Here is a 19115-nt window from a genome sequence, read left to right as displayed (position 1 = left end):
GAATCAAACCCGGGCCCCCATCTTAGAACGCCGGTGCCTTTACCACTAGACCACAGAGATGGGTTAGTGGCTAGGGTGACCCGATCCGATTGACCATCAGATAAACAGATTTTCGTCACCAACACATGATGTACATGTATAAACTCTCTCCCTACTTTTTTAAAGTGGATATAGTTACATGCAGCTCAAACAGAAATAAATATTAACTAGAAATTTGTATATGTCAATTTCATCTTGTAAGATTAATTACCAAATATTTTCTGAAAGTTCTTTGGACTAGTTTGTGTTTTTCAAGTGAGCATATATACACAAAAAATCACTCTTGCTAGTTGCAAATTTTTTTTTTTACAAGAAATTACATTTTCCAAACGTTACTCTCGCTGGGATTGAGCTCTGAAAGAAGTTGCATTTCCAAGATATGAATAAACCAAACTCTAATTGGTTATCTCTGCATTTCAGAATATGCCCATGAAAGATTCAGTCACAAATGGAATCTTTCCTTTATTCACAAAAGTACACATACCTCAATAATTGCATTACATATCCATGGTGTACATTAGGTTGATGAGCGTTGAAAAGCAAGGCGGTCGGATTCTGGCTTGGTATGAGCTTGGGACTTTCATGCACCAGTTCCCGTCTGTAATTAAGAAAAGCCCTATACTCGCCATGTTGACTTTCTATCTCGACCTTCTGGAGAAGATTGGGCATTATACCCATTAACAGATTACAGACGTCCGTTTTTTGGTCTCTGTGTTATTTCTGTCATTACGCAGCAAAAACTGTGGAGTTGGATTGCTGTACATAGAGGACAACACCAGATAATAATAATATAGTTTTTTATACGCATAACACCTACAGGTCTCTATGCGTGAGGAAAGCGGGAAATATGGTTAGAATTGTAGATTTAAATATTAGACATCAAATGTACACTATAAACATCAAAGAATATTAAAACATGGATTGAACCAAACTAAGTTCAACATTCTAAAAGAGGTGAGTTTTTAATTGTACTTTGAATGCTCAAGCTGGGTAATATTTTGTAATGTCGACGGTAGAGAATTCCATTGTGCTGGTGCAGCTTTTTTGAATACCCGATCCCCATATGATTTGGTCTTGACAGTAATTTTAGAGAGAAGATTTTGTGAGGCAAACGGAGATTATGGTTGGGTTTATGAATTTTACTCTGGTGTTAAATTTTCAGTGCTATTTCAACGCATATTGGGTGTTGTTAAACACCTTTTGTTTATATTTTTACTCATTTGTGTTAATTTTCTAGGGTGTAATGTTAACACCTCGGGTGTGTCAGTTTAATACTTCATTGTTTACAGTGTAGTTCAGTCTTATGATGCAAGGTATGAAAGGAAAATTGCTTTTAATTGCAAATAATTTCTTCACGTTGTGTTCAATGTAGGCTATGAGACAAAATCCTTTTGGTTCGAAATCTTTTCCGGCATTATAAATGATGTGTTGTATCTTCCCGTGGATATTTATATAGACTTGCTTGTGAATTAGTTTAGAAATAACAATACTAAAATGGGAAAATATACTTTCTCTTCAAAAGTGCACCCTTGATTTCACAGCATTTCATGCTTTACATATCTTGAAAATGCACACGTATGCTGCATGTTTTACAGTATTATAAATAATACAAAGTTTCTTTTTCATATCCTGTCGTCTTATGGAAAGTTAATGAATGGAATTTAAATCCAGTAATGTGTAGCTTGAATTTATTTTGTATTAAATTTAAAAGCAAACATAAGTTAAAAGAAAATGGACCATAGAATGAAGGACAGCTCATTGTGCGCAGATGGTTTTTGAAATACTTGAATGCAAAATATTTTAACCAAGAAACGTCAATCATGAATTATCGCAATCATCTTTCGGAATGAGGTTACACAAACAGGCTGCACTTTACTGAATCTAGCTGAGAATTCATAATTGTAGCATCTAAAGTCATGCTACGGTAAGAAAGAAAAATGGGAAGTGGGGGTTGTTAAAAAAAAAAACATCACAGATATGGAATTTGATCTCTAAGAAACACAGAGAATATGTTACGAAGTTTATACAGTGAATTCCCTTTAAGAAAATTATTTTGAAATTGAAAGAGAATATTATGAGTGGTATGAAAAGATATTTGCATATAAATAAGATCACATGAACATTGTAAAAGGAATAAGAACAACTGTTTATTATTGTCATCATGCATGAAATATTTTCTATGAAATAATTCAGAAAGGTGCCCATATATGTATCTTCTTGTTCCTTTAACTTAAGAAAGATTTTTTCAGTGAGGAAGTGCATTTTTTTCTATTACCAAGGACTGATATATCTACTGCAGGCTAATGTTTTTTTCTGGAAAGCTAATGTTTCCACACTTGAAATCTGTTTATTAAAGTGAGGGATTTGAATGTTTTTCCAGACTGTAAGTTGATAGCTCGGAGGGGAATACCATTATGTCTGCTTATCAACACAACCCCTCTTCTCGTTAATTGCATAACAACGCAGGCTGCCACATAAATTGACATTTGGAAATTATTCATGGAGACGTTTTGGATTGATAAAACACGAGAGGAGTTCGAACGAGATGACTTCAGCCATTTACGCACAAAGGATGGGTGTGGCAGGCATGTGGGAAAATTTGTGGAAAAATTAGAGTTATTATTTTTAAATTGTAAAAGAAAGAGAACGTGATTAAATATTATGAGAGAGGAGTTCTGGGAAAGAGATGAAACACAAAGAGAAGTGAAGAGACTCTAGAGAGATCAAATCAAATTGAAAAATATCGACTGAATCAAGTATAATTCTCGTAGGTAGAAATTGTATATGATGAAGAACAAAGTTATATAGTTTCTAACTGTATCTCCCACAAATATCATACATGTATTTGATGTACAGGCCTATATGATTGCCACTATTGATTTGAATTCAATATAATAATACATTTAAGTACAATGTAATATAGTTGGTTTCGGGTATGGAACTATCATAATTGGGATGATGTGTTAAATCAAATAAAGAATTTGTTTTCTTCATTATATTCGAAAATGTATTCAGTAATTACATGTATATCAACCAGTCATGATAACAAAATTGACAGAGGAATAAGGCATCATTGACCTGTGGCCAGACTGGATTGAAGAAGTTCATTTTCATGTTAGGATGACTCCTGTAGAAATAAATTTATTTATAATTACCTTTCCCTACCCTGGGGTAAAGTACTTAGAGACATTGTTTTGATGACTTATCCACAAGATAAAAGTGGAATAATACTATTTTATATTGTTTGTGTTTCTTTTTAAATGATCTTTTCATCTATGACATGAATATTGTATCTTTGAAATGATTTTTTCCTTAATTCGCTATCCACACTTGGTTTGAGCGGATATCCATGATGGTGATCATCCTAAACTGTATCACGCTGGGTATGTACCGTCCTTGCAGCGACATTGAGTGCGACTCCCAACGATGCCTGGTCCTCCAGGGATTCGATCACTTCATCTTCGCTTTCTTCGCTGTCGAGATGGTCGTCAAGGTCATGGCCATGGGCTTCATCGGGAAGCAGGGCTACCTGGGGGAGACGTGGAACAGGCTGGACTTCTTCATAGTGGTAGCAGGGTGAGTTCTTCAACTCCAGGGTGTGGCTGGTGTGGTGGGAGACATGAGTGGGGAATGACGTTGCTAGATTAGGCAAAGGTTCAGGTTGATGGGAGAGAGATGAAGACAATGAAAGATTTGGCAATAGATCAGGAAGAAAGTTGCCTACAATCTAGGCAAAAGCTGCAGCTATTGTCTGCTGGTACGCTAAATGTAAGGGCAATGTTGAATGGGCTAGACTACAAACACTGGCTGCTGAGCAAGCACTGCTGATACCATCTTGTCTTGCTGTAATGGTTTTATTCCCATTCATTCCCACCAGGGGCCCCGTTTCATAAAGGACTAGCAACTGTTGTAACTTTGCCATAATGGCAACTACCATGGCAACAGGGCTCAGCAGCCAATCACAATCGTGGTGTCCATGGTAGTTTTCATAATGGAAAAGTTACAACAGTTGCAAGTCCTTTTTGAAATAGGCCCCAGGAATTGGTAGCAGGTCTTTCACACAAAAAATCCACAGCAAACACCAAATTATTGTTACAAAGAAAACACTACTACGAAAGAGGATTTAGGTGTTTCCGCCCTTTTTTTGTAGTCGTGCTGCATTAGACATGTCACTTAAGTTTCGCATAACAGCAAAGGCAATAGTTGCAGTATCCACCTAGAAAATGGGCCAGGAATAAAGAGTCCATTGGAGGACAGTTTAAATTTTAAGTTTAGCATATTAGCTGACATTGATGAAAGCTTGTGGTTGTTATAATTGACAGTGTGGTTGAGATCAGTGACTTGTCTCTCAACATCAAGACTTGGGCTTCACCAAGTTTGCTCTAGATGAAGATTTTCTTGATGTATTTGAAAGGTCTGTGGTTGAAGCTTGGATGTGTTGATTTTTGTCTCGCCTGCATAGCAGAGCGAGACTATAGGCGCCGCTTTTCCGATGGCGGCGGCGTCAACATTGAAATCTTAACCTTAAGGTTAAGTTTTTTAAATTACATCATAACTTTAAAATAAAGTCTATGGACCTAGTTCATGAAACTTGGCCATAAGGGTAATCAAGTATTACTGAACATCCTGTCTTGATTTTGTCAAAGGTCATTTAGGGTCAATGAACTTTGGCCATATTGGGGGTATTTGTTGAATTACCATCGTAACTTTAAAAGTTTATAAATCTAGTTCATAAAACTTAGACATAAGAGAAATAAAGTATCACTAAACATCCAATGCAAGTTTCAGGTCACATGATTAAGATCAAAGGTCATTTAAGGTCAATGAACTTTGGCCATTTTGGGGGGTATTTGTTGAATTCCCATAATAACTGAAAGTTTATGGATATTGTTCATGAAATGTGGACATACGGGTAATCAGGTATCACTGATCATCTTGCACAAGTCTTAGGTCACATGATCAAGGTCTAAATGCCATTAAGGGTCAGTGAACGTATTATATTATTTTATGAATGGCGTTTTTTGTGAATAATTATTTGATAGCTGTTTTCAAATTCAGCACTGCTGCTAGATCGAATTGCATAATGCAGGCGAGCCTGCCAGAGGCGCTTCAATTGTTTCATGGATGCTATGATGAAGCTGCTAATGATTTCAATAATGATTGCATTGGAAATGTTGCATTCATTTTTGTTCCGGATGAGATGATGAAACTTGTGAGGATTGCAGTAAAGAATGCATTCCAAGAGGTAAATGTGATAATGATTGCATTTGAAAGGTTAAGTGTAAGAACGATTGCAAATGAAATGATGACGATTACAATATGATTGCATGTAAAATTGATAAATGTAAGAATGAGTGCATATGAAATCTTGATGATAATATGATTGCATTTCCAATGATTAAATGTGATCATAATTGCATATGAAATGTTGATGATTATTCAATGATTGCATTTGAATTGAGGATATTGTTGGTGAATTAGAAATGTTGGTGGTGATGACTTTATTAATTGAGAAAATGAATGTTGCTGAAAAAAGAAAAAAAATCATTCAAGTCTTAGATTTTGAAATGCTAAATGTCACGAGAATTATCTTGGCTTGTAGCTAAACCTAATGGACTCCCTTTCCTGAGGACCCTAATCCATTATACAACCATACTGAGAAGCAAAGTGGATATATTTAACTAATTTGATATCATGCAAAATACAATTGATAGGAACTAGGGAGCAATATTACTTGGCGGAGGTATATATCTAATTTTCTTCCCGCTTACAAAGTCGCCTACAGTATAAGAGCAAAACCTTATTTAGTTTATGGAATAAGTCCTCAATTTCCCGATTTGATGGATCTAGAAAGCATCTTGAGGTCAATATTCAAATGTTCTTTTGCAATTCCAATTTACTTTTTTATTGACAATTTGCTGTGGCATATAAAGTATATATCTTCCTTTTCTATCTATGAATGAATGAAACACTGCACAAAATTCCAAGTTTAACGGAGTTGCTTTAGAGAAAGAAATCCTATTTTTTCATTGAGTTTATGGATGACTATTATGTGTGAATCTTAACTGAATGATGCCAAATCTTTATTTATGCTTTGATACATCATATTGCACTTTACCATGAAACTCATATTGATGATTTATATTTGATTTCATTTTTATTTGCAATCAAGTGCATGTAAGTTTTTGAGAATAGTTTGATGAATATATTTCTTATTTTTCTTCTCAGTGTGTTTTTGTGCATATGCTGTAGGCTTTGGCATTAAATGCATACATGACTCTTCACGTACTCTCTAAAGAGAAAATTTAAGTCATTGTTAAGCTTAAGTGAGAAGATTACGCAAATGACAAATTAAAAATTTGCTTATAATCGGATCTGCTTGCAACAGCAAAATGGGGAATAATTGCAGAGGGGAAATTCATCATATTTTTCATTATTTTTGTTTCTTTTTGATGATTAATTGTACTACCATCTTTTCAATACCAAAAATAATGTTCCAATTGTGCCTTACTTATTCAAGATAAGAAATTTACTGTGTTATGTTTGTATAATTACTAGTATTACGGTTTTGATTAATATTTGATTAGAACCGATTTACCAAAGCCCAATGCAGAGTGTAGACATGGTAGAGGTATGCATAAAATATCATAATTAAAAGAAAAGTTACTTGATGATACAAAAGATCTAATCCTGTGGATTTGTAATTATTATGATAATGTAAGGTTGCTCCTTCAGGTGCATTCTTGTTCAAATGATTATTTGACTGATTTCCATCCCTCTTTTCCAACTTTCTCTATTTTATTCCTGATTTGTTTCACTATGGGGAATGTTGGTTTGTAAAGGATTGCTGAATACATCATGGAGTAAGAATACACCCTTTTTTCTTTCCATTTTTTTTCTTCACATTTTTTTTCACTCTGTGTTTCATTGTCTTGTGATTACAGAAGAGAGTCATCTCTTCTTAGTTGTTTCCCTCGATTCTTTAATCTCTTGAAAAGAGAAATCCTTCCATCTTTTAGCGCTTAAGTGCATTGGATAACAGATCATTGAATTAGTCCAGTTGCATCCTCTAATTTTGTTTGCATTTCTTACAAAGTTTGCTTCTAATTCCCTTTCTCAGACCTGTCTCCTTGCAACGTGCTTGTCAAAGTCGCAACTAGCAGTTGAAAGCATCTAACAAGTCTTTCAGTTTCTTTTGTTTGAATTGAGATTGTTTTAACATGAATGGTTATCCATATTCTAACAATAACCTACTTTTCTTAGAAATAAATTAACATTAAATTTGACAGCATTTGTTAAAAGAAGTTTTTTAAAGAGATAAGACTTTCCCTTGGTCATACTTTCTCTATGAGGCCATAGTTTGTGACCAGCAAGGGGGTGGGTCAGTTGATTGGTATATACGTGTAGGCCTATGTGTCCCCTCAAATTTTGATTGTTATAGCCTATGGGGGGGATGTCTCATGCCCCTCCCCCAGCCATGACAAACTATCTAAAGGCAAACCAAGACACATGCTTAAGGCAGTCCATGAGTGATCTCGATGAATTTCCTTGAATCAGTATATTTTGTGGGGAAAAAATCAGTTGACATAAAAAAAATATCTGTCTACTATAACATGTAAACATCCCAATTATGAGGCAAAAGATGTTTAAATATTTTATTACATTCAAATACAAAATCTTTATCCTATTCACATCTGTTTATGAAGCACTTCATTTTTTGTGAGGCATGATGTTTAATGTACTGCACATTGGATGTACAAGCTCAATGGATTTATCATGGGAAGGAGATCTATTAGTTTTTTTTATCAAATAATGGAATAGTATTTCAGATAAATTCAAAAAGTGGAATAGAATTAAAATATTCAAAGATTATAAATTCTATAAAATATTTTGGAATAAGGAAAGGGCCTTTGGGTACACTAGGGGTTTGTAAGTATATCCTGTGAATATTGTCTCTGGTATTCTTTTTTAGAATTCATTGAACACTTCAAACTAAAGGAAATAACACATAAATCCTACAGATCTCTATATTGGGTAATGATAGGTATAGGTTTTCTTTCAAGTAAAGGGGCAAACCTAAGCTTTATTATTGAAATAAACTATACTACAGCTGGAACATTTGACACATCTATATATATATATATATACATAATAATCAAACTAAATGAAGAATAGTCAAAGAATGCTCAAATATTCCACTTTAACTAGTTTCGTCTTTAATTCAATTAAAGACGAAACTAGTTAAAGTGGAATATTTGAGCATTCTTTGACTATTCTTCATTTAGTTTGATTATTATTTTCTTTCCGTGACGGGGGACATACTTCGTTATTTCATCGTGTTTATATATACATATATATATATTTATGTATAAATCATACATGTATACATGTATGTTAATTAGAAAGGAAGAAGTTTCATTCTGAACTACGGGTATATACACATTTTATCACAGAATGAATATCAATTAAAAAAAAAAAACCTCCGAACTGTATGTCATCTAATCATGATTATTTACTTGATAATACATAGCAAATAACATTTCTGAGTTTGCCATCATGTAATTAACTACAAAAATGTGGAAAGTATTCTCTGTAGGTATTGCTCAATGCTGTCAATGTTAGTTTTATAAAGATTAAAAGCTGTAGTTATGTTTGTATTATAAAAAAAAAAAACATCAAATACAGAATTAGAGTAGGAAAACCAGATTGGTAATTGTTATCATTTCAGTTTCTTTTCTTCATATTTTTTTATTTGCGAGATTAATCAACGAAGCGTGATACTTAGACACATCTTGTATCTGTGTACCTCTCGATATATAAGTAATGAAATAGTTACATAACATTGTCTCGTCATTGAGGAATTTAATGAGTCACCATTTGGTTTGAACTCAATGCCCAGGGGCACATTTGAGGTTAATATACAGAGCTAAAACATATAAAAATGATTATTACATAGTATGAGTAGATTTATTTTTACCTCTTCTAGGATATAGACGACATAAAGCAAATTTTAATATGCTACATTAATTTATTCACTAATGGAATATCCTGAATTTCTACCTAATCTTGGGGATGATATAGTCATAAGTGCTTAATCTTTAAAATAAGGTTTTGATAGGGGCAGCACCATAGGGGTAGGCTAAAAGTGAAAACAGAAAATATAAAACAGGGGGGAAAAAATTGAGAAAATTTAAGAAAGGAGAATAAAAAGAAAATATAATTTTTTGCTCATTTGAATAAATAGGGGTATTATATATGAAATATGATATTGTCCCCGCCCCATCAAAATATGATGGTGCTGGCCCATGATTTTTGGTTATGATTACTGAAAAATTGTTAACTCACGTTCGTTCTCTGAATATCCCTTGAAAATTATTCCTCTAGTAAATTAAGCAATACACACTTTGCTATCTATTGAGTACCCCCATTCTGAAACCATATTATCACCTATACATGTACTAGAAGAAAATAATTTGTATTCCTTCCCTTGCTTCTATATACTCCCTACTGGAAAGAACACATGTCCCACAGTGTGTTCACAGTGTGGAACACCATGTGTGATCACCTTCACACTCTTGTCTTTGAGCATTTCAGCAGTGTGAATCACATATTCACAGAATCGACCATGTGAACGTGCTGTGAACAGTCACACTGGTGTCCACAGTGTGAAAATATCTTCACACTGTTGAATGTGAGCATGTTAACAGTGTGAAGAATATTTTCACACAGTCCACTGTGTGAACACACCGTGGTCACACTGTGTGACTTTGTCCTTTCCAGCATCGCTGATTAAGAGATCTAATAAAATTAAAAAGGAAATAATGTTAGGCATGACAAAGGTTGAATAAAAAAGACATTTTAAAGCAATTTGTAATTTTTTTTATGTTTAACAGAATTTTCGTATTGGTTTGAGGATGGGCACTCTGGATTTAAGTAACATTAAGGCAAAAAAAACCTCACAAGTTATATAAGAAGTTTTACGATTAGCCAACAGAATTTAATGGCTTTAGTAGTGTGTTATTGTAAATTTATAGTTATGGCAATTTTGATGAAAGGGAGCTTGGGACCAGTTTTTACATCTACCTGTCTTGCCGACTTGCTACTTATCATCTGTCCATGTATGATTTCGATTATTTAGTTATTTATTTTATAAATCAATTTTTCTCAATTTATTTAAAGATTTATTTGGGAAATAAAACACTGCAGGATGGAAGATGATGTATAGTGATCATTTATACAATAGAATTCATGAAATTTGAAGCTATGATCCTTTAAACAGGGAAATGCACTGCATATGTGATACTTGTTATTGCACTCACCAAATTCTCTCTATATTTAGCCATCTTTTTGTATCTATTGACACACAAACTAAATAGGTAGAGACTTAATTGTGTTTATTTAGACCAAGTTCATGTATTCAATTCATTCAGTGTGTTGGTATGATGCAAAACATATAGAAGTTCTGCACTTAGCCCACACAAGCAGTATATAGCCTATACTAATGCAAATTGCCTATACTAATGCAAAATTGCAGATGACTATTATAAAGTCCCACTTCACTTTAAGGTTGCGCTCACTAGGCTCGAGCATAATAATCCTGCTTATAATTAGCTTTCCCAGTGCACCCACACCTAAATACCCACAATCACCCACCCACACACCCTTCTTTACCCAAAACACTGCTCATTTGCTTATTATTTGAAACCTATACCCTCTGTTTTGAGAAAAAACATGAAGTCCTTGATGCAAACTATTAAAAAAAACATGGTGTATTCTTATTCTTAATAGAACAGTGTCAAATCCAAGCAAAACTTGTCTTATTATATTTTCATAAGCTGATTATCATTTAAGTAGAATCAATGAGTGAATTCAAATTGATATATAGATCATGCTTATTTTTGTATCTCATGTATTAATTTTTCATTTTTATTTTATTTTTCGATTCAGACTTATAGGGATGTGCTTACAACTCTGCATTGGTGCTGTATTCGTTTAGATAATAAAAATATATATTTTGATCATGAAATATAGATTTGTTATTCAGCCTTTCTATCAGCAAGCAAGATAGTCTCAGTGGTGTTCTAAGAATCCTCATTATATGAAAAGGACTGGATTTAAAGATAACAAGTTGAAAAGTTGAGGAGGGAAACTGAATGCAAATATTTAAAGGCCCTCCCGTATTTCTCTGGACTAGCATTATGGACTTCATGTTTCTGTTTTCAAAGCAGCAGAAAAAAAGTTTCATACGAAACCTCCCGTATCATCTGAGCAAGCTACTATTTCACTATCAATCAAGGTAGATGCACTGACTATTATAATTTCTACTCTAAAAAAACAACTTATCATTGGCTGTTTGATTATTTTTCATTTCGATCCTTGATTTATTGGGCTGTTAAATGCCCTTTCATTTTGCTTATCCGACAAATATACAAGTCACGATTTAAAGATCCTATCTGAAACTGCAGTCAAGATTTGCAACTCTTTAATTTTTCTGAAAGCATTGCTCTATTTTTCTTATTATGTGTCTGTGGCACTAGTTTTACATCTTTGTTTTGTTATACACACATTATTTACATTTCTACATGATTTATATTTCTTTTCGTTGGCGCTGGCAAGGCATTCGATATGCTTATGGCTCCATAAATATTTTTGATGACATCGTTCCATGCTTTTACGTTTATCTCCTTCGGTGTACGTTCAGTTAGAATTGCACAATCCAGTAAATGTGCATGATTATTAAAGTAGCCAAACAGGATCATGATATTCAATAAATAATTTAATTTGATCCAATAACACCACTGACAGTCTATCTTGCCTGCTTTAACATTTATCAATTACATTTATTTTGTAATTATGTTTGTTTTATTCAGTTTAACAAGTTAGTATTGTAAGTGGTAAATTGATAAATGTATTATGTGTCATGACATAATATGCTGTAAAATATATCTACTAATGTTATTATGTAAAAGTTTATCTAATACATGCGTATATTGTGTTCTCTATTCATTGATTATTGATTATCCGCATAACCTTTGTAATATAGCGCAGCCTAGCCAGCTACAAACAAGTGCCTTATTGTTTTGATATTAATGGATTATAATCATAATATTTTACTGATTTATTTAATCTACAAAAAATGCTTAAAATATGAATATTATATTTCATTCTGTGTGTCACAATCTGAATTTTTGTTGGTGGTGTTTTTCAACACGGTTGGTATGGAGAGATGGCCTGTGTTTTTAAGATATATCCATTATTCAATATTACATGCATGCCTTTCCATCATATACATGTACCATGTATATATCTTCATGTATATCAAATTTGTACTCAATGTATTGAATTTATTTAAAAATTGGGGGAGGGGGGGGGGGTCAAAAATACTATTTTAAAAGAAGACAAAAAAAATAAAATTTTAAAAGAAGACAATAAAAAAGTACAGAGTTTAATGTCACATGAAATCTCCCTGCTGAAAAAGGCTTGATTAATTGAATTGTTATTTGAGTGAAATGGGTCCTATATGGGATTAAAACAGAATTACAACTGCAATGAGCAGCAAAAAAAATAAAATAGAAAAAATCAATGATTCCTTGGTGAAATAATTGTAGCTTAAAACTCACTCATCTTTCAAAATCAATTTATAATGTGAAAATATTAGATGAAGATGGAGTCAAAAACAAATTTTTATTGTACACCTGAATGAACCCCACTTTGTCTTAATTGAATTTTGTGTGTTTTCCATTAAACCCTCAAACATTTATAGCATGGTGTTATTGAATATCTCCAAGCTTTTCTGTGTTATATCATTTTTCCCCAAAATTTCTATAAAGTACACAGTTGTAACAAATACATGTAAACAATCACGAATGCAATACTGATAACAATTTCACAATTTCAACTTCATAAAAAGTCTATTCCACTCTCCCTCTCTTATCTTATTTTAAATTTCTTTCATCCCCTTTTCATCCCACTTTCCCTTCCCACTCCCTTCCCTTTACTTCATTTTGCCTGGTGCACATAATGTGCAATCAGAATCTTCAAAGCTGCAGAGCATCATTCATCTGAAGTGATCAGAAACATTAAAATGATTGCGGATCAGCAAAAGCCACAATTTTGTGGTATGGCATTATGAACATTTATAAATCTGGTAAACGTTTGGATCGTTTGTCCACAAAATAGCCACATCTCATGCGAATTGCCTGAAATGAAAAATTTTGTGGTATGGCATTATGAACATTTCTAAATCTGGTAAACGTTTGGATCGTTTGTCCACAAAATAGCCACATCTCATGCGAATTGCCTGAAATGAAAAATGTTGTGGTATGGCATTATGAACATTTATAAATCTGGTAAACGTTTGGATCGTTTGTCCACAAAATAGCCACATCTCATGCGAATTGCCTGAAATGAAAAATTTTGTGGTATGGCATTATGAACATTTATAAATCTGGTAAATGTTTGGATCGTTTGTCCACAAAATAGCCACATCTCATGCGAATTGCCTGAAATGAAAAATTTTGTGGTATGGCATTATGAACATTTATAAATCTGGTAAACGTTTGGATCGTTTGTCCACAAAATAGCCACATCTCATGCAAATTGCCTGAAATGAAAAAGAAACAACAACTGAAATTTCCGACTTATTGCACACAACATACTCTTTAGAGGGCAAAAACGCTGACTGGATTTGTACTTGTTAACAAGCCCACTTTGATGAACCTGATGTGAGCTGAATATTTTTTCACAGTATAGCACATTTTTCTTCTCATTGATATGTTTAATAGTATGCTAGACTGGTCATTTCATTAACATTGAAGTAGCATTCCTGAAAATTATTTATTGCAATCAAATATGTACTAAATTTTTTTTTATTAATGATATAACAGCAGCAAAATATTAATCAATATTTGAAGTTTTTATAGGAGAACATGAGAAGCATAAAGTAGCAGTTACTATCCTTTGTCGAATTTATTTACTGCTTTGAGGCTACCATAGCTTAAATCAATGACGTCAGAAGGGTAAAAAATGAAAACCCCTTTATTTGATAAACGTCATTAACATTTTGTGCTTTAAGGGTTTATAACAATATCCAACCTATATGGGTGCACTGAATTTCCATGAACCCCCAATCCATGGTGCAATTTGAATTTCAGATCAATTCGAATATCGACATTTTCAAATGTCAGGAGTACATACAACGGAAAAATAAATCTACATTCCGAGACACTTGATACAAACAAAATGTAAGAGGACAGGAGACTTCATTTAATGTGTTATTTGAAGATGCAGCAATGGATAGTCATTTATATGCAGGTAGTAAATAACAGAAAAAAAAGATGATATAACAAGGAAATTATCGGTAGAACTACAAGCATATTTATGAGACAGTATGTACCACATTTTTATGAATATAATTTTTTTAAAGCCATCAGATTTAATGGATCAGATTTATTTTATAGTTTTTTATTTGTTTTTTGCTTTCTGGATATCAAAAGTATATTTTCAATTTATTCCTTATCAATCACTAATGAATTCCATCATGAAATCATCTTCCTCATCAACTTGATTTACTAATGTCATCTTCATTATATGCACAATCATTTTCCTCATCATCATCATCATTGTCACCAACATCATCATCATCATCATTGTCACCATCATCATCATCATCATCATCACCATCATCATCATCATCACCAGCACCATCATCATCACCATCATCATCATCATCACCACCACCATCATCATCATCATCATCATCGTCATCATCATCATTGTCACCATCATCATCATTGTCATTGTCACCATCATCATCATTGTCATTGTCACCATCATCATCATTATCATCATTATCCGCATTTCCATCTCTCTGTAGAACCATTTATTTAAAATCTGCATCCTGAATTACTTTGAAATAAAGGCACATGCATGATAATAAACAGTTCTTTTGATGATGTAGATGAATATATTCTCAACAATCTTCTCACCCTTCAATGGGTTCTTTCATACAGATGGGGTTATTCACATGGTTAAATCATCTAATAGTTTTGATATTATTGCAAGTGACATTCTCAATTACATTCATGCATTGACTATTTTCCCATTGTTTACTGTAAGCAATTAATCTACTGCACGCAAATTTCAATAAATTGCTTTTAATTTAAAGCATGAATGTATGATTCTTTCCAGTGGTTGCTGTTTTTTCATACATGTATATATATAATAAAATGGTTACTTTGCCTCAAGGGTGTCAACGCTGCCCTCTTTTATTCAAATGTGTACATTGCATGATGTAGTTTTGACTCTGTGGCATAGTTTTATTTTCTATTTTGTATGTGCCCCTTTCCCTGCCTGGTTTATATATGCATGTTGGCCTGTATAACTTAGGTATGTCATCAGAATTGTCCACTTATTTTTCAAATATAAGACAATCACAAATTATCCAAATTTTGCCAAAATTGTTTTTGCCTGAAAATTTCAAATGTGAGATTCTTCCATTAAAGGCATGTAAATGAAAATATTCTGATTGATGAAAAAATATTAATAACCATGACAACTTAAAATCAACAGAACATTGAATTAAAGGTTTATGTCACATGCATTCATTAATATTGGTAGGTATGCAGTGAACTTGAATTGGATCATAGTTTTATCCTTTATACAATCATTGTGAAGAACGCTATATAAATATTTATATTGTATTGTATTGTATTATCCTAGCATGGCAAGATGATGATGGTGATAGTGCAACAATAAGCACCCTCCTTATTGTGTTTGTGATTGTGTTTGTTTATGTGTTGTGATTGTGTTTGTTATTATTGTGTGTTGCTGGAGTTGTAGCTGCATTGTGAATGTGAATTGCATGCTGTTCATTGAAGCTATGAAGATGTATAGTTTTGCATGGAAGTAATAATTGTGTCGTAAGTGACAGGCCATTCTGTCCACCAATCATTTTTAAGTTTCATATTGAAGGGTTCAATAATGTGAAGTCTTTTCCAAATTAATTTCTCACCACATGTGGAAGACTCCAAAAGCTGATGCATTGATTTATCTGTTGTTGATTGTAATATGATTGATGTTATTTTATTCAAGGAAAAGTTTAATCTGTAATTGGTCGCCAGAGAGGCGTTGAGTCTGTTTTTAAGTCAACATTCAAGTGGTTTAAAGCAAACAAAGAGAAGTATTTCATTGGATACTTCATCAATCACCCAAGTTTGGAAAGTCAAATTACGGCTGTCAAACAGAAGTTCAATGTAAATAGGTGGTTTCAAACCGCCTCGATCACAAGAATCCCCGTTGAATTAAGAGAACTTTTTCAGGTTAAAAAATACCCATTGATTATTTTTTCGCATTCACATCGCCCCGAATCATACCCTTCGGAATAAGTTCCTGAAGTTATGGTCATGCGCAGTGTGGTCTGATAAGCAAGCAAGGTGCAAGATTCAGAATTACTAGCTCAGCACTGAGCCACCCACGGCGCCCGCGCCCAACTACACACTGGGCTAAAAGTTCCCGTAATTTGCTTTCAGACTCCAGAAATACCTGCGACCTTGGAAAAATCCTCGCGAAAGTTCTCGTAATTTTGACAAGTACCTACTATTTAGTGGGTATTTTCTTTCGGGGAGATTACGTGTAATTTGCTTTCAGACTGCCCAAATTACCTGGTATTTTTTTATTGGGGTGAATTTCCCGATCAGAAAATACCTGGAACTGACAAACTTCGAGGCGGTCTGAAACCACCTAATGTGCCTTTCTACATGAAGCATCACCATTGGTTGATGATAGCATGCATGTACTCAGAAAGAAGATTATGATCTGGGTTGCATTTCATGAACTGAGTGACTTTCAGTGTCTAATGTTATCAGGTAATGCAAATCCTTACATACGATTCACTGAAAGCAAGCAGTGAAAAGCAAAAGAAGATAAAAGAAATGCTGCCCAGAATATTAAAGGAGAATGAAACTCTTGGAGCAAGTTAGCTTTTGTGAAAGCAGAAAAATCAAAGAATAAGATCAACAAAAGTTTGAGTAAAATAGGACTAGCAATAGAAGAGTTATGAGCATTTGAATGTTGAGATCACTAATGCTATGGAGATCCTCCCATTGGCAATGCGACCAAGATCTATGATGTCACAGATGAACAACTCTCCCCTTTTGGACACTGAAAATATACCCCAAAACATATCTTTTTGCTCATTCTCATCATATGACAAACGATTCATCAATGATATAATGTTGTGAAATCTATGTACTTGTCCTCTCATAAAGAGAACACCTCACCTTGTGATAGACTCTATAAAAATGAGAATATAAGTGAAATAAGTACTAAAGTAATGAGGGAGTTGTACGTGTGTGACATCCCAGATCTGGGTCGCATTGCCAATAGGAGGATCTACATGGCATTAGTGATCTCAATATTCAAATGCTCATAACTTTCTTATTATTCATTCAATCTTCCCTAAACTTTCAACAATATGTTTGTTTGATTTGTCTCTTTGATATGGATTCAGCTGGTTTCAAGGGTTTCATTCTCCTTTAACTCTTTGCCTGCTGCAGACATAATTCACTCCTGTTCCACATTTATTTAAAGGACAAGTCCACCCCAACAAAAATTTGATTTGAATAAAAAGAGAAAAATCCAAAAGCATAACACTGAAAATTTCATCAAAATCGGATGTAAAATAAAAAAGTTATGAGATTTTAAAGTTTCGTTTAATTTCACAAATCAGCTCTATTCACATCCTGGTCGGTATGCAAATGAGGAGACTGATGACGTCATCCACTCACTATTTCTTTTGTATTTTATTATATGAAATGTGAAATATTCTAATTTTCTCCTCATTGTTTAGTGAAACAATGATTAATTCCTCCCTGAACATGTGTAGATAGCATTGTTTTATACTATATCGTTCAGTCAAGTTGGTCCTTATTGTCAAAGCTGTAAAAAATGAAAAATTGTATAATTCAAACAATAAAATACAAAAGAAATAGTGAGTGATGGACATCATTGACTGACTCACCTAGTTGTGCAAATCACTGTTTTGTGAAAAATAAGCAAAACTTTAAAATTCCATAACTTTCTTATTTTACATCCGATTTTAATGAAATTTTCAGCGTTATGCTAGTTTGATTTTTCTCTGTTTATTCAAATCAACATTTTTCTGGGGTGGACTTGACGTTTAAGGGAGCAACCTTAAAAGGGGTTTTGCATGGACTTTGTCAATTCAACTCACATTCACTTTTAATTGAGTTAGTGTAATTTAAAACAAGAAGCTTTGTGTGTACACTATACAATTTGATGCACACATCACTATACAACAGATTTAATACACTCTGTGTGTATTGTGAATGAAATGTGACTTGAGTCAAAGTTGGCAGCTCCCTGTATGTTACTCTAGTCAAACGAAGCAGGCAAAGAGTCTTTAAGATTCTAAAGAATGTTATGTTCATGTTGATAATTGCATGATAAGAAGTAAATCATCTGTGAAATTAAATATCTGTTTACACTCTATAATCTCCTATTTACGTTCCTTTAATATTTCTGTACTGTTCGAGAGATCAGCGTCATACAAGCCTCACTTCCTAGCTGGTCTCTTTTTTTTCATTTCTTTTCCTTTTTTAAGCATACATACATATATACAACTATTCACGTTCTTTTAAAAGGTTTGATTTATCTATGATGTTTGTTGTATATTGTTTGTCATTACTAATTTGCAAGTGACGCGTTTATTCATGATTGATTGCTATTGATTTTGTATTTATGTATTTTTTTATTTGTATTATGGAAAAACTTGATACAGAAATGAAATAAATCAAATGACTACTTTATTTACCCCTCGTCTTCTTTCCTTATTACAAAGTTTGCGTAATGGCTTGTTAAAATAACCTCACCATTATCGCCACTCCACCCTCAAATGATTAAGAATTTTCTCATGACATATATGTAATTAAAAACTCTGTTTAAGAAACTTATTGTGTTTTCCTCCAGGTCTTGAAAAAAAATGCTTTAAAGCAATTTTCATGTTGTCGTGTCAGACCTGATTTTTCCAACCAATATATCTAGTGGGTGATGTAATA

General features: G+C 33.3%; 1 protein-coding gene across 1 annotated transcript in view; it reads left to right on the top strand.

Annotated features, from left to right (window-relative positions):
• Nucleotides 1–3391: 3391 nt before the first annotated feature.
• The window catches only part of LOC129269609 (voltage-dependent T-type calcium channel subunit alpha-1G-like), a 33395-nt gene continuing 17671 nt past the window's right edge, over nucleotides 3392–19115 (top strand). Inside the window, exon 1 of the mRNA XM_054907120.2 lies at nucleotides 3392–3615. Within this exon, the coding sequence (XP_054763095.2) occupies nucleotides 3392–3615 (224 nt within the window). The remainder of the gene's footprint in view (nucleotides 3616–19115) is intronic.

The sequence above is a fragment of the Lytechinus pictus genome, chromosome 10 (genome assembly GCF_037042905.1).
Source record: "Lytechinus pictus isolate F3 Inbred chromosome 10, Lp3.0, whole genome shotgun sequence".
Classification (NCBI taxonomy): Eukaryota; Metazoa; Echinodermata; class Echinoidea; order Temnopleuroida; family Toxopneustidae; genus Lytechinus; species Lytechinus pictus.
Note: the sequence above shows the minus strand (reverse complement) of the source record. Positions and strands in the feature narration are given on the sequence as shown.